The sequence below is a fragment of the Anoplophora glabripennis genome, unplaced genomic scaffold, assembly GCF_000390285.2.
Source record: "Anoplophora glabripennis isolate ALB-LARVAE unplaced genomic scaffold, Agla_2.0 scaffold66, whole genome shotgun sequence".
NCBI classification, from domain to species: Eukaryota; Metazoa; Arthropoda; class Insecta; order Coleoptera; family Cerambycidae; genus Anoplophora; species Anoplophora glabripennis.
In genome coordinates this window covers 548,935-569,372 of record NW_019416742.1, presented here as the reverse complement: position 1 = coordinate 569,372, position 20,438 = coordinate 548,935, and the positions used below count along the sequence as shown (strand labels likewise).

At 32.0% G+C, this 20,438-nt stretch overlaps 3 protein-coding genes across 3 annotated transcripts; all 3 read left to right on the top strand.

Annotated features, from left to right (window-relative positions):
* The first annotated feature begins 3,176 nt into the window (after window positions 1-3,176).
* On the top strand, window positions 3,177-3,899 carry LOC108917925 (endocuticle structural glycoprotein SgAbd-8-like). Its single transcript, XM_018724736.1, has 3 exons — window positions 3,177-3,207; window positions 3,326-3,510; window positions 3,575-3,899. The coding sequence occupies exons 1-3, from the start codon at window positions 3,193-3,195 to the stop codon at window positions 3,855-3,857; spliced, it is 483 nt and encodes a 160-aa protein (XP_018580252.1). The 5' UTR covers window positions 3,177-3,192; the 3' UTR covers window positions 3,858-3,899.
* Window positions 3,900-8,034: 4,135 nt separating this feature from the next.
* On the top strand, window positions 8,035-8,825 carry LOC108917926 (endocuticle structural glycoprotein SgAbd-8-like). The gene is made up of 3 exons (XM_018724737.1): window positions 8,035-8,098; window positions 8,221-8,405; window positions 8,470-8,825. Exons 1-3 carry the CDS (start codon window positions 8,087-8,089, stop codon window positions 8,750-8,752), a joined length of 480 nt encoding a protein of 159 aa, XP_018580253.1. The 5' UTR covers window positions 8,035-8,086; the 3' UTR covers window positions 8,753-8,825.
* A 5,431-nt stretch (window positions 8,826-14,256) lies between these two features.
* Window positions 14,257-14,670, top strand: LOC108917943 (endocuticle structural glycoprotein SgAbd-1-like). Its single transcript, XM_018724758.1, has 2 exons — window positions 14,257-14,409; window positions 14,474-14,670. Exons 1-2 carry the CDS (start codon window positions 14,279-14,281, stop codon window positions 14,595-14,597), a joined length of 255 nt encoding a protein of 84 aa, XP_018580274.1. The 5' UTR covers window positions 14,257-14,278; the 3' UTR covers window positions 14,598-14,670.
* The last annotated feature ends 5,768 nt before the right edge of the window (window positions 14,671-20,438 follow it).

Below are 20,438 nucleotides of genomic sequence, written 5' to 3'. Positions count from 1 at the left end.
CAGCAGGAGCAGTTAAGCTTAGAGATCCACCTATTACAAGTTAAAAGAAAAGTTTTTCTTGATGAGGAAAACCACTCACCAAAGAGCAAAATCATTGTTAAGCAAAAAAAAGTAAAGTTAGGGAAGAAGTAACCTCCTCTGATGAAGAGGAAGAAGAAGAAACGTTTTGCCTCGTATGCCATGGTCGTTACAGTTTATCCACAATAGATTGGTTGCAATGCACGAAATGTAAATTTTGGGCCCATGAAAGTTGCACAGGCGGCAATCCCTATTACGTATGTCTACATTGCGATTCCGATCATCATCGGAAGTCATCACTTGTAACCTTGCATTTCATATAGATATAATATTTTTAGTTATTTATTTATTTTTAATGTTATTAAACACATATAATACTTAATAAACAGTTTTCTCTCATTAATTTTGTTAACGACAACTTACCCCATATAAAACGACAACATGCCCCGCCATGGGGTTGTCGCATTTGTCTATAAAAATAATATATGTCATAAATTTAATTATATTCGTATTTTCCAATTTATTCTCCTTAGATATTTTTCATCTATCATACAAAAATCTTATGACCATATTTATTTGTAAAAAGTTCCAAAAATAACTTATCAAATTAATTAATATCAAATCTGCGAGAAGTAGCCCCGGTGTTCCCTACCACTCTTTAAAAAATTTCTTATTATGCCTCTACCATGTATATATATTTTGCAGTCTCTGCTGCAGATACACCGTGGACTAGATAAATTTTCAAAACATTCAGGCGTGCATTGATATAATACGAGAAATGCGGAAATTTGATTGTATCGTTTTCTAGGCAAAACAGAAGAGAAATATGTTTTGCTAAAAAATAAAAAAAAGAAGAGCTTTTAAGACAAATGACCTTTACAATGACCTAAAGACAATAGTTCGACTTATCGTCGAGTAAAAATTTGTAATTGTTTTATTAATTAAAAAAAATTACGATGAGTTATAGTGAGACTTTTGTAGGCAGACCACCGTTTTTTTCAACATTTTCATCAATAACTAAAAAAATGGGATAACGAAACTAACTTAAATTTTAGCACACAATAGAGTAATAGTGAGGCTAAATATGATCCAAATTTCAAATTATTTCGCCCTTATGTTTTCTTAATATCGATTTCCAAACTCAGGGGTCTATTTCATTTATTTCGATATAGAGCTATATTTTAAAGTTGTAGAAATTATAGAAATTTTGAATTGGAAGATATTTATAGACATTTTAAGAACAATTTCACATACAAACATTACTAAAAGAAAGTTTACAAAAATTTACCTAATAAAAATCGTATAGACTCGGGATTTACAATTTTGAGGGGTTATACGTTCATTAATTGGTGAGTTTTTTAACCTGAAACTTTCAATTTTCTCGATTAATAAGCACTCTACAAAAAAATGTCTATAATATTTAATATTATTCTGCGGAGAATTCTGCGGAGAAGATACCCTCACCTCGTAGGTGGGCCGGAGTAACTGTGAAATATTAAATAGGAACCTTTACTTTTTTTTTAGTGCAGTCACGGATTATCGCTGTGCGAACGCATTTGACCTATCACGCATGTATCATATAGTTTCTGACTGCTGTACGAACAAAGCTGTATGTATTTCCTCCACGGAATGATTAAATTTTGATTATGGACATTTTTTTCTTAGACTGCTTATTTTTCACGATATTTGAAAGTTTCAGATTAAAAAAATTACCCGATATTTTACTTATTATGTTAATGATTTGTAAACCTAAACATCGACAGCTGTGTATATTTCAGGGTTGTTGAAGTTTAACAAATTAGAAGATTAAAAATTCTCATTTTATTACAAAGAGAAACAGAGGCTAGTTTTTAATAACAGTTACTAGAGGTAATTGAAAAACTAGGTTGTGTTCAACAAGTTTGGCAACTTTTACCTTCCTACTCTGAATATACAATTGTGTAAAAAATAGTAAATCTATTGCAACTTTTTCTAATATGCCGATAAACAAAGGCAATTTTTTTGGATATTTAACCATCTTTCTATCTATCTGTCGGTTCTCGAATTAGCAATGCTGTCTAATCTAATTTGAAATACTCTGCATTTATTGCTATTGTTTATTTTTTCGGTAAATATTAGAAGAACAATATAATGCGTCTGTATTTTATGTGTCCAACAATTGTGAGCAGAAGAAGGATTTTTTTATTTGTAGATTTATTAGAAAATGCCATCCTTATAATATTCCTTGTTTGTCTTCAAGCACATAAAGATGCTATTAGTTTTTTTATTATATGTACAGGGTGTGTAGGTATATACAATATTTTAAAGTAGTAATTACAAGATAAAATTTTGACTTAAATGATTTTCGTAATTATGTAATTTTTTTTTAATAAATGCTATTTTGATTTTAAATTAGGACTTTTAGAATGTCATAAAATAATATTGCATGTGTATCCATATGTGTATATGTGTATCCATATGGATATTGGTTATGGATGTATTGTTACTTTAAATTTCTGTTTGTTATTACAATGTTAAAGATTAACTCATAATCAGTTAAGGGTTTCGATATATTCTCCAATGGTCGGTAACAAAAACTGAAAATTAAGTAAATATATTATGTAAAAAATTAATAGATTTTCGAAATTATTATATAAAACTTGTTGCTTTTGATGATTTAAATGCGCATTAAAATTTTGGCACTGATTTTTGGAACACCTTGTATACGTATTTGAGTAAAATACCTAGAGCTATTTATACTTAAATATGTATAGAGGATATACTGATATTTTATTACTAACACGATTTTATAGTCTATATCTGTTTTTGATTAAAGGTATATCTTTTTAAAATAAGTATTTTAAGGCAGTAGAACAACAGAACATTACAATCTTTGTTAGAGAATACTTCATAAGTTACATTTATTTGAAATTAATCATACATATTGTCCATGAGTGGGTGGTTGCTACACATTGGTGTCTATATTTTTCACCTTCCGGCGATATTAATATGAAATTTCTGAAAGCAATAAATTGTGAAATGCAAAACCAGTTTCTTTTCAAATTAACATATTACCTTAACCTTCTCGGTAGATGATATTAAAAGATGTACCAATTTCTTTACCACAAGCACTTTATATAAATACACTAAAAACAGAAAACTTCAGTCTAGGTGAGGTGCTCTCCTAAATCAGACATGATGAAGAAATTGGTAAGACATATTCTAATAAATAATTAATTTAACTAATTAAATGCGTACAACCAAAATAAAATATTTTTGATAATACGTTTTGGTAAATATTTCAGTAGTAATTGTATTTAATTTGCAGGTTTTGTTTACCGCTTCAATAATTGCAGCAGCTTCTGCAGCGTTCCCATTGCTACCACGTCAATACCCAACTAGACTTCCAGTGTTGCCATCTCCAATACCATCTTATGTCCAACCAGGAAAGGTTATCGCAATTCTTCGTTTAGATAGCGATATTGCCCCAGATGGTAGCAGTTACCAGTATGCGTAAGTACCTCAATTTACATTAGCCAAAAGATATCACGTGTGTACTTTTAATGTTTATTCATAGATATGACACAGAAAATGAAATATCTGCTCAAGAATCTGGTAGCTTAGTTGCTGCTGGTCCTGAACCAGCTCTAGCTGCAAGAGGGTCCTACCAATACACCTCTCCAGAAGGTGTTCCAGTTCAAATTTCTTACATAGCCGATGAAAATGGGTTCCAACCTTCTGGAAATGTGTTGCCCACCCCGCCACCAACTCCGCTAGCCATACTGAGATCTCTTGAATACAATGCAGCACACCCTGAACCTCAGGGTACTAGCGCTCCATTCAGAAAGTATTATAAGTAAATTGCTAGATTGTTGTGTGACTCTCTGTGTGAATGTTTGTTGTGGTAAATAAATTTATTAAGTTATATCATTTGGTTTTCTTTCATTTTCTAACAAATAGGGAGACATGTTAGCAGGAGGTTAAAGGTATATTAGTGTTGCTTAAAGAACAACAATGGAGATAAATCAGTAGGTGCGAAACTGATAGACCTGCCAAGCAAACTTTGTACTGGAGCGATACGGATCAGTACACACATCAAATGTAAATACCGGTCTTCAGTTTCAGAGCTTCTCCTGAAGCAGAGAGCACGGAAAATCAAGAGTCTAAACCGATGACGTGGCAATTAGTACGAAAATTATTTAGCCATTGATCTCCGAATGTAGACATTGTAATTATAAACAAACCAAAAAGTAATTGCCATAGCAATTTTTTTCTGGGGAATAATGCAGCGCTGTAGCATTAAAAAACTAAATTTTTACACTAAAAACGTTTTTGAACTTTTGTTGCCTATATTGAATTTAAAATTTTATTTTGAATAGAAAATTGATAATTTTTTTGTGAAACGAATAGATTTAGAGATATTTGAAATTTAATAATAATAATAGCCTAAAAGTGACTAGTTATACATATATACAAGTATAAACTCAGCAAAAAAATTATAGGAGCAGCAACATTTTTAGTGACTTTTGAAAGGCTGTAACTTCACGAATAATGGTCGTATCAAGAAAACAAGAAAAAAAAGCATGTTGAAGCTTGAAGATTCTAGTTTTTAAACCTTGAGATGAACATTTTTGGTGCAATCAACAGAAATAATGCAAAGCAAAAATTAAAAAAAAAATAGTTTTTCAAAATTAATGATTGTACAGCGAACGGAAGGTGGGTTTTAGAAACCTGAAATCCTCTGCAATTTCTGCTGTATTGGAAAATCAACGACTGCTTTGCAAATATTGCGAAAAGTACACATGTTTGTAGTTTTTCTTTTAGCTCAATACCGTAGTATAACAACCCCGGGTTCGATCGACAAAAAATAAAAATTAACGTAATGGCCGAAAATATGTGATCGTCATGAGGAATACCTACGTTGTATACATCTATTTTTAATTGACCGGAAGGTGCTGGCTACTAACTTTAACGAGGGGCTGTATGGTTTAATTTTATAAAACAAAAGCAGAGTAAATACACCTTACTTTAATTATTTACGTACAACAGTCTTCAAATTAAACATGTGACAAATAGAAAGAACAACAAAAACATTAACAACCATTTAACATAAAATGAGAGCGCCAGGCTCACCTGGAGCTCCTGTGGGGAAAGAGCATGGCAGAGAAACCCACGATCGTTGCTCTAACTACCCAAATATAAATACAAAACAACCGCTAACAAAAGGCATAAATTAAGATCCTTTGCTAATGATAATTAACGCCCGACTCATTTAATGTGTCACTAAATGTCACCTCACTCGAATTAGACATACACACTTCCAAGTAAAACTGAAGAGGTTTGGTGTTAGTTAGCCGGCAGGGCCGGAAGGTACTGGAGTCCCATACGGGAGGCAATCCAGCTATGAGTTGAGATTTCGGAAGATCTGTTTTAGCAATTCTTTTTTTGTATTTAATTATTCTTTTTACAGATTCATTCCTCACGGGCGAAAATGTTAGTAAATTCAACAAGGCTCTTATATGCGTATGACATAAAGTGAGCACAAGAAATGCTTTATTACTTGTTTTTCGAACAACGTAATCATGACAAAACAAGTTAAATGTGAAACAAAGGAGTTGTTATTGCAATATCCGGGCAGTCACGACAATATATACATATTTTAACATGTAATAAATAATGAGCAATCTTTAATAATAATTGTAACAATTTTACGTTAGAAAAATATACGCCCCTGAGCATAAGACAATGAAGGCTAAACATATACAGAATTATTATCATGAAACGTCTATAATCATCACAATCATAAGATTACATAGAACAATTAACAACAAAGTACTTAAAGAATATTACCTGCTAACTAATACCGGTTAAACACTTTGATTTTTCACTATTTTGCCTCACTGCCCGCCGATCGTCTTACTCCCATCTCCACACTGTTCTCACTTCAACTATCTAGGCTTCCTTCCAGAATTACCCACCTAAGCGTTTGTTTTCGCGCTTCCTTCTACCAACTGTTAATATTACGTTTTCATTATTATACAACACCCATGTAACAGGTGACGTCGAAGTTGATACGATAAGTATGGTTTTGCACTATACATGCACATGAGACCTATAAATGTTGAAATTGATCAGTCGAACCGTTTTCCTTTCCTGAATTGTCAATGTTTTATAAGAAATTAAAGCAGGTTTATTCCTTAAACATCAATTAATAAATTAACATGAAATTTTTTTTTTTGCGTTATATTTCTAATAATTTCGCATTAAATCAAATATCGAAAAAAAAATCTCAACATTTGAAATATTCAATGTAAAAATGTAAAAAGATAACGCAAAAAAATTATAAGAATTTGAATTTTTTTTAAATAGATTTTTTTTAAATCATTAATCAAGTTTGATCAATCTAAGTCAAATTTATTCACGAATATTCCAGTAAATATGAAATTTTTTTAATTTTAATCCCGTTGGAGCTTGAAAACTACTGTTGACATTAGGTTTATAATAAGTAATAACTTAACTAGTTCCATGTTTTTCCAGAATTTTTGGAAAAAATGGTACATCCTGTATATTTAAATGTTTATAAGGTCATTAAGACTATCAGTAAAAAACAAATTAAGTATATACACTGTAAGAAAATTGGGACTTATTTTCACTCAATTTCAATCAATAATGTATCAATTCCTGTCCATCTGCTTGAGTGAAATTCTCCTTTATTAGTATGAGTAGGTTACAACTAAAATTTTATGAGTAAAACCTAAAATGCCCAAAATTGACCGAAAATGTACTAAATAATTCCATTCAATGGATTCACTCATTCACTCAGTTTTCACTCAGACCGATTTATTTACATAAGGTTTATTTCATAAGATCACGCATATTTGGCAATTATATGTAAGTTGGAAATTAAATTGCAAATCCTAAGGTAACTACAATTTTTTTAGTTGCCAATATGACAAATGGGATAAGCAATTTTGTTATCCGCAATTTGATAAATGTGAGATTATTCTACAGTCCCAGTATTCACCTACTGAATTATTAGATGGAGTAAAAATAAATTAATTCATCTTTTTCGACATTTCTTTAGAAAGTATTGAATACATTAAGAATTAAAAACATGAATGAAATAAACGAAATTAGGATGTCAGGAACTACTACACTTTTAAATTTTGTAATGGAAAATAGAAATTATGAGGAGATACTTGAATTTTCTTTTTATAGCAAAGAGCAATTTTTATTGATAATATTTTTTTCGGATTTTTAATTTAGCCATCTATATATGTCGGTTTTCGAAGTAGCAATGCTGTCGTATCTAATTTGAAGTACCCAGTTTTTATTCAGTTTTTTTGGCAAAAAAATCTCATCTGACTCATCTGACTCATCTGATCTGACTCATATGCAGTATGTTCAAGGATGGTGTCTAAAACATTTTTTTATTTGTAGATTTATTAGAAAATGCCATTCTTTATAAAATTTCCTGCTTATTCTCAAATAAATGGTAAGGTAAAGTAAATTTTTTCCTTTCTTTAAGCGATTAAGCAGGGTATATTCAAATGAGATTTTTTATATGAAAGACCTTATTTTTCTACAGGAAATTTTTTCGCATTTATTTATTTACACCCTGTATATCGGGTATTAACATACAAGATGTGATACTCTATTTTGTTACTGACACGTTTTTATCGTCGTTAAACATACATTCAGACCGTTTAATTAATAAAGTTATAATTTTTTTTTATTTTTAAAATACTATAAGGTTATAGAACTACAGTACGTTACAATCTGTGTTAGAGAATACTTCATAAGTTACATTTATTTGAAATTAATCATACATACTGTCCGTGAGTGGGTGGTTGCAATCAATTGGTGTCTACATTTTTCACCTTCCGGCGACTTTTATACGAAATTTCTTAAAGCAATAAATTGTGAAATGCAAAACCAGTTTCTTTTCAAATTAACATATTACCTTAACCTTCTCGGTATTGGATGATATTAAAAGATGTACCAATTTCTTTACCACAAGCACTTTATATAAATACACTAACGACAGAAAACTTCAGTCTAGGTCAGGTGCTCTCCTAAATCAGACAAGATGATGAAATTGGTAAGACATTCTAATAAATAATTTATTTAACTAATTAAACGCGTACAACCAAAATAACATATTTTTGATAAATTTAATACGTTTTGGCAAATATTTCAGTAGCAATTGTATTTAATTTGCAGGTTTTGTTCACCGCTTCAATAATTGCAGCAGCTTCTGCAGCGTTCCCATTGCTACCACGTCAATACCCAACTAGACTTCCAGTGTTGCCATCTCCAATACCATCTTATGTCCAACCAGGAAAGGTTATCGCAATTCTTCGTTTAGATAGCGATATTGCTCCAGATGGTAGCAGTTACCAGTATGCGTAAGTACCTCAATTTATATTAGCCAAAAGATATCACGTGTGTACTTTTATTGTTTATTCATAGATATGACACGGAAAATGGAATATCTGCTCAAGAATCTGGTAGCTTAGTAGCTGCTGGTCCTGAACCAGCTCTAGCTGCAAGAGGGTCCTACCAATACACCTCTCCAGAAGGTGTTCCAGTTCAGATTTCTTACATAGCCGATGAAAATGGATTCCAACCTTCTGGAAATGTGTTGCCCACTCCGCCACCAACCCCGCTAGCCATACTGAGATCTCTTGAATACAATGCAGCACACCCTGAACCTCAGGGCCCTAGCGGTCCCTTCAAAAAGTATTATAAGTAAATTACTAGATTGTTGTGTGATTCGGTGTGTATGTTGTGACTGTTTGTTATGATAAATAAATTTATAAATTTCACATCACTTGGTTTTCTTTTAATAATTAGTTTAAGACGTTAGGAATACACTAAACAATATGGCTGTAACTTTTTTTATATATTTATGGCTTATTTCAACGCAACATTCTCAACTACTTTTATTATCAATTTCTTTTCCAAAATTTTCCTAGTAATATCGATACCTTCAGATTAAAATATATCGTTTATTTTATTTTTCTTCAAGATTACATTGCTATTAAAAATTTTTTGCTAAAGGTATTTGTTATTATATAGAAATTATCTTGCGGAACTGATATGAAATGTGCTGTAACCTTATGCAAGACTGAAATTCTAGTATCAGAGAGATAAAGAGATATTTGTCAAGGTTCTATAGAGAATAATAGGAATCCAGAAGAATTCGTAGAAATCAAGGATTGGGGTCTATAGGCCAGTGACTTCAAACCCAGCATGGCAACAACACTGATCAGTACACACAACAAATATAAATACCGATCAGAGATCTTAATCTTAATCTTCAAAGTTTCTCTTGAAGAAGAGAGTGATATACAGGGTGGTCCCGAGGTAATGGGCCAAAATTCATGGGTAGATTCCCCAAGTAAAAATATTGCGATTTAGCCGAACTTACCTTAGTCCAAAAGTTGATAGTTAAAGAGATACAGGGTGTTAAATGTAAAATATTATTTCATTTTTTTTTTAATTTATTCCTTAACAAATGCAAATATCCTCACAAAATTTTGAGGATTGGCGTTCTTTGAGTAGAGGAATTGAAATCTGTTCACATTTTAGTTAAAGTTTATAGAGGGCGCTAGCTGCAGTAGATTGAATGTGTTAAAAACGACATAACTTTTTTGTGCTTTAAGGTATCTCATCTTTGGTTACAAATTCTTATTTTCCAACTTTTTTTACACAAAAAAGGTAGACTTTATGAAAGTAGCTGTCTCGCACCGTTTCCGAGATATTTGGCTTTGAAACTTCCAATGCTAATAGTTGAAATAATTAAAATAATTTAGAAATGTCAAAAACAAGGGTTTATTTAGAATTAAAAATTGTAATGAACAGTAAAATAGTAAACATTAGTAAAAAAATATGCCTTTTTGACAATAATTGCTTAAAATATCCACCTCTAACTTCAATACATTTATCAACACGTTTATTAAAAGATTGTCTTATTTTAAAGTATAAATCCTTAATGCGAAATGACTTTGCAGCATTTAAAACCTGCTACTAAAGTTCTTCTCAAGTGTTTATAGTTTCTCCATAAACAACTGATTTCATGTAACTCCAAAAACGAAAACCTCGGCATTCTATCTCACATTTATGTACGAGTATACAATTTAATTTGTAAGCTAAGATGTGATTTTAATTAGATACGAATAATACTTAATAGAAATTAGCATACAAATGACAGTAATAAGACAAGTGGAAGACGTCAATTATTTGATTTGCGTCCAAATCCTACTTAAGAAACTTTACCACTAAATTAATAATACCTGTAGGTACTTAATTGTAATTTAATGCAACAGCATTGGAAGTTTCAAAGCCAAATATCTCGAAAACGGTGCGAGATAGCTACTTTAATAAAGTATACCTTTTTTGTGTAAAAAAAGTTGGAAAATAAGAATTTGATACCAAAGATGAGATACCTTAAAGTACAAAAAAGTTATGTCGTTTCCAACACCTTCAATCTACGGCAGCTGGCGCCCTCTATGAACTATTACCAAAATGTGAGCAAATTTCAATTCCTCTATCCAAAGAACCCCAAACCCCAAAATTTTGTTTATTTGCATCTATTAAGAAATAAATGGAAATAAACTAAAATAATATTTTATATTTAACACCCTGTATCTCTTTAACTATCAAATGGACTAAGGTAAGTTCGCCTAAATCGCAATATTTTTGCTTCGGGAATCTACCCATGAATTTTGGCCCATTACCTCGGGACCACCCTGTATAATTATAAACATACAAAAAATTATTATTATCGAAGAAGTAGAAAAGCGCTCAGTTTCCAAAAATAATAAAAATTTCTAGTTCTAAATTTTAGTCTTTTGCTGGCTACAATGACCTTAAAATTCCATTTTACAGATATCATATTTTTTATTTTAAATTAAAAAATAGTAATAATAGCTTAGAAAAGACTAATTACAAGTAAAGAAATCTGTTTTCATTGAAGTCACTTTAGAAATTAAATGCTCAAATAAAATTTACAAATTACCCAGTGGTCTCATTATGTCAAGATTCTTAGCCACTTGCTAAAGGATTTTTATACTAATTTAGTATATATTTCGAAATAAGTAAATACAGCAACTTCTACAGGTTCTATTTTTTCTTCCTATTTTCTTCTATTCTTTTAAAGTAAAATTGAGACACTCCGTATATCAAAAGATTTATAAGTATGCAGGTCATTGACACCATAATTAAAAAACACCTTACAGAAATTTAATATTTTTATTATGTAGACTCTAAGAACACGCATATTTGGAAATTATAACTTCTACAATGCACTGTAACGAAAAACAAAAATGTCAACAAATAATTGCAATTTATAAAAAACTTAAATAAACAAAAGCTAAGGTTAAACTTAAAGAATGACAGTCAAATTAATAATTAAAGCAGAGTTATTGCTTCTGCATGTAGTCTTTAGCGGCGAATAAGACAATGAAGATTATTTAAAAATTTTGTTTTACTCTTACATATGATTTCTCCCCGTATTTATCTTTCTCTAGTACACTAATTGTTTAGTTTAAAATTTAAAAAAACCGCTGACCTAAGTGGACATGCCGCCAAACCGGCTTAACCGATCCATCTTTGAAAATTTTTTAAAACTAGGAGGTATTTGGAAAAAATAAAATAAACAAACATTGTTGCATTTGATAAGTTAAATAGTCATTAAAATATTGGCACTGATTTCTAGTACACTCTATGTATTTACCTGAGCAAAATACCTGCGCGTTTTTATAATTAAATCTGTATATCCGTCATGTTAAAATGAATTACCTATATTTTGTTACCGACGTAACGTTATCATTGTTTATCAATTTATCTTCAAGCATACAGAGTGTCTCAATATTCCGTGTACCTAGTACATGGGGATACCTAGGATCAAAATAAACAGATTAATCTAAAATTACCTCTATTCTGAGTTGTTTCGTCGCTAGAGGCATCAAAGTTGGCAAAAGAATTTTTTTTTCAAATAACGCTGGCACTCCTTCTAGAATTAGAGAAATGACGTAATTATTTCAGGTCTGAATGGAAAATACATTAGTATTGATCTAATAAAAAGTTAATTAACCCATCACTATCATAAAGGGTGGCCAAAAATTCAAGTAAGAAGTAATTTTGAAGGAAAACACACGTTTTTAATAAAAAATGTAAATTTTTTTATTGATTCATAAAGTATACAGTATAGGGTTATGTATGGAAAAGCATATCGGGTAAATCACCTCCAGGGTTTTGCTGGCACATACGCTCCCTTTTGTTGAAATTTTCCATGACCGTTTTGCATAAATGCGGCTGAATTTCGTTGATATACTGCTCAATATCCTCATTCACGGTATGGGAGGTCCTGGACTTTTTGGCTTAAACTTTATTAGACTTCAAGAAACCCCAAAGAAAAAAGTCCAATTGCGTTAAATCTCATATACTGGGCGGTCAATTCTGATCACGAAAACAGGAAATTACACGACCAGGAAATTACTTGTTGAAACCACATGTCGTCTACATCCATCTATTGCAATTTTGGCACAAAAAATTGGATTATCATGTTCCGATAGTGACCATCATTAACTGCCAAGCTGCATTTTCGAAGAAGAATGGTCCGATGTTGTTCTGCAGCCCAAAATCCGCACAAAACAGTGACACGTTGTGAATGCAGTTGTTTCTCAACCATCACTCGTACATTTTCTGAACCCCACATGCGACAATTTTGTCGACTAACGAAACCATTAAGATGAAAATGATTCTCATAGCGAAGATTATTTTGTTCAAAATATAAGCATCCACTTGTTGTTCCATACATTCAACGAACTCTCTTCGCTCTGTGTGGGCAGTAGGCTTCAATTCTTGAGTCAGTTGAATTTTGTAAGCATGAAGATGAAAATCTTCAAACAAACAGACTGTAGAGAACTCGAAATGTCTAATTTTTGACCACAATTCCGAATTGATGTTCCTGGACTCTCAGCAACACTCTCGCGAACTGCTTCGATGTTTTGTTGAGCGACTTGTTGAAGGACGACCAGCGTATTTAAGATCATTAATTGATTCAGTCTCCTTGAATTTTTCCATTAATCTCTTCACAGTTGATGAAGTTAAATCACTATTCCGATCAAATTTTTACGAAAATTGCGAACTGTAGCTGCCAAACCTTCATTATTTTAAAAATATTGCTCAACAATGAAAACACATTATTCTTTCTTGTATCGATCTATTTTTAATAATCCTGTACTGTCCTGTCAACTGTCACGCTGTCTTCTTTTTGTTGGCAACTCTGCCCCATAAATGGCGAAAAATTCAAATATTATATGAATTTTGGGACACCCAATAAATACAATATTTATAAGAAGGACAAATTTTCTTCAAAAGCCTTCACTTTTAAAACAAAAATAAAACAGAAGCTATATCATGACCCCTTACAAAATTGTGAGCAGATTAGTTTAAGGAAGTTAGTCCAATTACTTCGTTTAATATATCATAAAGTGACATCTGTATGGTAGTATTAGAGTACTAAATTTCAATACAATCTTAAAAGGAGTTTCAAAGTTATTTGAAGAAAACATTTCTTTTGTCAATTTTAATGTTCCCTAGCTGCTAAACGAAGTAATTTAGGATAGAGGTAAGTTTAGTTAGTAGTTAAACCTGCTTATTTGTGGTAGCTTCATATAGATGGAATATTGGGACACGCTTTATGATTAGACCGTTTAACTATTTGATGTTTTCAATTGTAGGTAATTATTTCTCGTATTTTTTATCTTATGGATATAGCACAAAACATTACAATATGTTAACAGAGAATACTTCTGTCTCATCTGAAATTAATCATACATATTATTATTGGGTGCTAACAACAAATTAGTGCCAATTGATGTCTACATTTTTTACCTTCCGGCTACTTTTTATGATATTCCTTAAGGCAATACATTGCAAAATACAAAACCAGTTTCTTTTCAAATTAAAATATCACCTTAATCTTTTCAGTAAAGGATATTAAAAGATGTAGAATTTCTTTAGCATTTTATATAAATACACTAGTTACATACAACTACAGTTTAAATAATCTACGTAGTTATCTAAATCAGACAAGATGATGAAATTGGTAAGTCATATTGTAATAAGTAACATATTTAAATAATTAAACAATTAGTGAGCTATAATCAAAATGTGTTCAGGTTCAATATTTTAGTAACAATTTAATTTTCTGTATTTTCAGGTTTTGACCTCCGTTGCGTTAATCGCTGTAGTTTCAGCAGCGGTGATTATGGTACCACGAATATACCCAATGAGACTATCAGGCTTGATCTCTTCAATACCATTATATTCAGGAAAGGCTATCGGAATTCTTCGTTTACAAAGTAATATTGCCCCCGATGGTAGCAGTTACAAATATGCGTAAGTACCGGAATTTACATTAGCCAGATGCTCTCGATTGAATACATTTATTATTTATTCATAGATATGATACGGAAAATGGAATATGTGTTCAAGAATCTGATAGCTTAGTAGCTGCTGGTCCTGAATCAGCTCTTTCTGCAAGAGGATCCTATCAATACACCTCTCCGGAAGGTGTTCTAGTTTAAATTTCATACACAGCCAATGAAAATGGATTTATACCTTCTGGAAATGTGTTGCTTACCACTTCACTAACGCAGCCATTCCACCAGCGATATTGAGATCTCGGGAATATAATGCTGCGCACCCTGAGCCTAAGGGTGATAGTGCTCCTTTTAGAAAGTATAAATAATTAAATTAGGTATTAGATTGTTGTGGTTTTATGTGTATGTTGCGAATATTTTTTTTATGATAAATAAATGTGTCTTTATAAATTTTACATCGCAAACTTATTCTCCTAATCGATTTTAAAGCCGTTGAAGATTATTTTGGTGGTAACTGTTCTCTCATTTTTGTAGTATTTTGGGGTACTAAACACTTGACCTCGATATTCTCGAAAATGATATACAGGGTAATTCAGAAATTATCAAAAAAAAAAAAAATCTGGATGTACAGGGGACTATTACAAATACAATTTTTTAAACAAAAAATCAAAAAGGGCAGTTCGAAAATGATTTAAAAATACATTTTTGCACGGCACTGGAAACGGGTCCACTGTAAAACCTGACCTGGCACAATGCAAACGTTACGGCGGCAGTGATAAAATCGGACAAAAACTCGCAAGTAAAGGAATAAATATAATTCTATAGCACCTATTTTATATCAGTAAATTCAACTGATTTTGCCGCTATTGTTATTATTAATTAACAAAATTAATTTGTGGTTTTAAATAATAAAATAATTAACTGTTAACTAATTAACTAATAACTGTTCAAAATTTTGTCCAGACATGTAAACACGTTTGGATCCGTTACTCAGTTTCTACTAACTAACACAAATGCTGTCTTGTTTCACCATAACACAAATAATGCCTCACCATAATACAAATGTTTTCTTGCTTTACTATAAATTAAAACGATATTTGTCAACTCCGAGTTGCTATACACGCAAGCCATTTTTGACAATAACTACTAAAAAGCTATTTAATTGTAAACACTATGGCAACGACGAATTTCAGTATTCGGAGTCGCTGAGGCCACGTGGCTCTGTACGCGTATTACGAATGATGCTAGAGACTACAGTTGTCCAGCTATTTAATGGTTGAAAGTAATACAACTTCAATAATTTTTTTCTCGGAAACTATAAGGATTTTACAAATTTTTTTTTACGATATTGACTCCATTTCTCGTGCCATTTCTATTCCCAAATTTTTTTGGATAAGTTGTGAATCACTGTATTTAGACAAAATTTCGGAAAAAATCAGTTTTGACCCATATAGTACGGGTGGGGCATTTATCTTGAGACAAAATAATATCTCGGTTGGACTAGATTTTTTCGAAAAAAAATCCAAACAAAAACTGTAGGGCACCGAGGGGGGCATTGAAAGATCCATATTACGGCTTCCGGTCTAGACTGGAAGTCGTGTTTCCAGACCGGAAGTTGATTTCTTTAAATAGAAACACCCATTTTTTACCACGGATTTCCATTGAAAAAAGAAAAAACTCTTTGTTCTTATTATTATTTCGATTTATCCCATATTTTGGCCATAAAAAAACAAGAATCTTGAGACAACGGAGTACCTTGTTGGGATCACTTTTTAAAAAAAATGTTTCACACAAAAGTTGTAGGGTGAAAAAGGGGCTATCTTGACATGACCTTGAAAATGACCTTGACTTCAAGGTCGTTTGAGGGTCAAATTCAAAATTTTGAATGGGACCTTCCTTTTTGACCTCGGAAATTACAAGAGCGGAAAGTTTTACAATAAGTTATGAACTTAACTTCAAGAACAGATATCAGACAGATAACATGATCAGATATTAAGATCATTTTAAGGAGGTTCGACAGATCTCTTGCGGGGCAGGTGGTACGGGAGGGAAGCCTATGCTTACACATGGGAGTTTCGTTGCAGTACCAACCTTACATAAACTAATTTGAGCGAACTAAATATAATATATGCGAATGAAATTTATACACCACATATTAGCTCGCATATATTATTCGTGTTTAATGCATGGCAATTAACTTTTATTTGAATAAAAGTGTCTATTTATTGATTAAGGTCTTGTAAAACTATGGGTGAAATCTGGCAACATTGCACATCATTATGGCGTAGTGGTAAAAGTTGGGTCAACTATACTGTGCTTAGCGCGTACACCGTAAACATGAATGAACATCCAAGATTACATCGTGGAATTTATTTTTTTTTCTGAAAACGAGTTATGTCATCTAACAGTGGAACTCTTACCCTTTTTTCTCGCTTGAATAATTTTGAAGTTGGATTCGGATTCGGCTACCCAAAAAACATAGGAATTTATATCATTCGCTATCCGAAGAACATTTTTCAATTCTGTTACTGCTGTTATGAAATCGCTCTAAAGTACTAAACTTCATTTAATGATATCACCGATATATTTGGGCCAGTTTACACCCAAATAGTGGATTTTCGGAGAAATTTCGAAGTCACGGGAAAATTTTACTACGAAAATGATATAATTGGACAAAATTTAGAAAAAAATCAGTCGAGTACAAATAGATGAGGTCAAAATCAGTCCTTCATATAAATTTTTTTCATACAGGCCTTCGTTAATAAGTTACGGGTCCTCAAAAGTGAAAATTAAAAAGGTATTTTCATTTACAGTCTCTAAATCATTAACTTCAGCATGATGCAAATTTGGTGATCGATAACACATGCGTTTAGCTTGTATTTGATATTATAAGTGAAACTTCATTATGCCTAAAACGCCAGGGACGGACTATGCCCAATGGTTAACAACCCAGAATTTTTTTATAGATGACGATCACAATCTGCCTGTATCAAAAATAAGTTCCCTGAAGAATTTGCCAACGATAATACCCTCTTGGTTCAACTCGGTAAAATTAACAGTTTAGGAAATATTTGTGATTTTATGTCATAGTGCACATCGAGGGGGGCCTCCACCATTTCTTGTTTTTAATTTTTAATTGGACATAATTACTATATTAGAACTGTACATATTTTTAAAATAAGAGCCTAGAAAATCTTACTGTCTGATAAAGTAATTTTCACTAACAAAATTTGACAAATACACATTACACATAACACAAAATAGAAAAACAAAACAAGAATAAGTTAAAAAAATTATTTAAAAGAAAGAAAACTATCAAAATACATTTTCAATATGGGCACTTTTCACCTCCACAAACTTCCTAAGTTTACGAATATTATTTTTTATATATATTATCACAATGGAAATTAATTTTTTGTAGCAATTCATCCCTTGTCTGTATTGGGGTTGCATACACTAAACTTCCGGAAACGGAAAGAAGTCCATCGGGTTAAAGTTTGAAGAACGTGGTGGTCATGAAATTGGGCCTCCTCTCCCAATCCATTTATTATTAACACAATAGATAAATAATTTCGTACATCATTATTCAAATGGGAGGAGCCCTATCGTGCATGAATCAAACGTTTCTTCGGGTGTCTAATCGAACATCGTCTAATAGTAGCTGCAAATTATTTTGCAAAAACTCCGAAGGTCGATGTTCGTTCAGATGTTCCTCAAAAACGTATGGACCTATTAAATTATTACCTTCGTGTACAAATAACATTCGTAGCCTTTGATGTGTGTATTTTTGTTTTGTTTTTCTATTTTATGGTATGTGGAAATTGTGTTTGTCAAATTTTGTTAATGAAAATTACCGTAGTAGACAGTAAGATTTTCTCGGCTATTATTTTAAAAATATGTATGCTTCTAACAAAATAATTAAGAGCAATTAAAAATTAAAAACAAAAAATGGTGGAGATGTGCACTGGGATAAAAAATACAAATATTTCCTAAACTGTTAATTGTATCGAGTTGAGCCAAGAGGGTATTATCGTTGGCAAATTCTTCAGGGAACTTATTTTTGATAGAGGCAGATTACGATCGTCATCTACGCAAAAATTCTGGGTTGTTGCATAGTCCGCCCCTGGCGTTCTGGATATAATGAAGTTTCAATTACAACATCAAAAACAAGCTGTACGCATTTTTTATCGAGCACCAAATTTGCATCATGCTGAAGTTAATGGTTTAGAGACTGTAAATAAAAATAACTTTTTAATTTTCACCTTTGAGGGACTGTAATTTATTATCGAAGGCCCGTATAAAAAAAAATATATAAAGAACTGATATTATTTTGGCCTCATCTATCTGTACTCGACTTTTTTGTATCAAGTACCGGGACACCCTGTATATTTGGACAAAATTTAGAAAACAATCAGTTTTGGCCCTTGTTTGGGACCCAAAAATTTCACGTTCCTTCGAAATTCATCGGTAAGTCATGACTTTTCGTTACAGGATCGTGTTCAGCTCATCGAATTCCTTCGGAAATGATATATACAGATTTCTTGAGTTTGGACTTTTTGTGTGAGTGTTATATTCATAAAATAAAAAAATAATTCGTAACAATATAGGTAAAATATAAAATAATAATATATTGGGAAACATACGTTTATTTACAAAATCCGTAATAGACAGTTCCATCCCATAGAATGTAGATCTAACCTAATTATTTACTAGTAAAACTTGTTAACTGGAGCACTAGAATTCGGAGGTTGAGGGTGAGCTGCGATGTATTCCAAAGTTTTCACTATAGCAAGTGGGATTGGCTGAGCGGTTGGTAGAACATCTCCAGAAGGTTGCAATCCGTTTTCATCAGCTACGTAAGAAATATGAACTGGAAGGCCTTCGGATGATGTGAACTGGAAGAATCCTCTCAGCAGATATTCCATTTTCTGTGTCATATCTATATAAACAGTAAAACATAATATAAAATTATTATCACGCATTATTTTTCGTAATTAAATTACTACATTCCAGTCCAAATATTTGAATAAAACTAATTCAATACATTTTTCTTCTTAGACATTAACTGTCTATTTCGAGACTACTTTATCACTCATAAAAAATGAAATGTTTTGCTGAAATTGTAAACAACGATTTTATTAAATTATTACATTTTGCATCTTTGTTAAAAATGTACTCATCAGAACACTATTGAATGAAGTTCCCAACAAAATACTACTTTAGTCAGCAAAAGTAACTGTAGAATTGTTGCCATAAAAGTCTTAAAAAAGATGCGTAGATGGTGCGAACAGACAAACGTTAAAAATGTAAGTGATGATGTTCTTCTAGTTTATTTATTAGAAAAAACATATCTACCCCTCATTCTAATCGCAAGGATTAGCAGAGGAAGGAGACTCCAATGGGAGAAAAGAAAATGTGAATGTTAAATTTCTCGAAAACAAAGACCCGGTTTTTCCTATGTATTTTGATGTTTTGAAAACGAATATCCGGGTTAGAAAAAATTCTGACAAATCACCAAATGCGCGATATTTCAGGTTTTATGGCATTTTTTAGGTAACCTCATGCCACTCATCAAGACTTGTGTGATATGAATAGAATTCTGTGTATGAAAGGTTGAGGTACAGATTTACAAGCTATCTATAGACTATAGTTAAGAGCTCCATTTTCTTAATGGAAGTGGATGTCTGCGAATCCCTACTTTCAGGTTCTTTTGACAGCCAACATCTTGTTTTCCTATTCTCCAATGCCATCAATTTTTATTCGGCGATATCATTTCCGCAGGCCTATGACAGGTTATTCCCCAAGGTGGTGAATGCCTTGTTGTGGCCTTGGGGCTTGAGTTCTGGATGAATGTTGATTGATTTTCAATTCAAATGGGCAGTTTTCCAGACTAAAAAAAACTAGAATCTACGGTTCAAAAGGAAGGAAATCTTACGCGACAAGGTATCTGATACCCAGATGGGGCAGGAATAGAAGTGGCCGAGTGGGTTTCTACCGGTCCCCATCAAGCAACCGCAATGCATTGAGGTGAGTCACTTGACCTCT

Bases quoted from the DNA above. Each gene is read 5' to 3' on its own strand.
- LOC108917925 (XM_018724736.1), top strand. The intron at 3,511-3,574 runs GTAAGTACCTCA...GTTTATTCATAG, and splicing joins GGTAGCAGTTACCAGTATGC to ATATGACACAGAAAATGAAA.
- LOC108917926 (XM_018724737.1), top strand. The intron at 8,406-8,469 runs GTAAGTACCTCA...GTTTATTCATAG, and splicing joins GGTAGCAGTTACCAGTATGC to ATATGACACGGAAAATGGAA.
- LOC108917943 (XM_018724758.1), top strand. From the start codon at position 14,279: ATGGTACCACGAATATACCCAATGAGACTATCAGGCTTGATCTCTTCA. The intron at 14,410-14,473 runs GTAAGTACCGGA...ATTTATTCATAG, and splicing joins GGTAGCAGTTACAAATATGC to ATATGATACGGAAAATGGAA.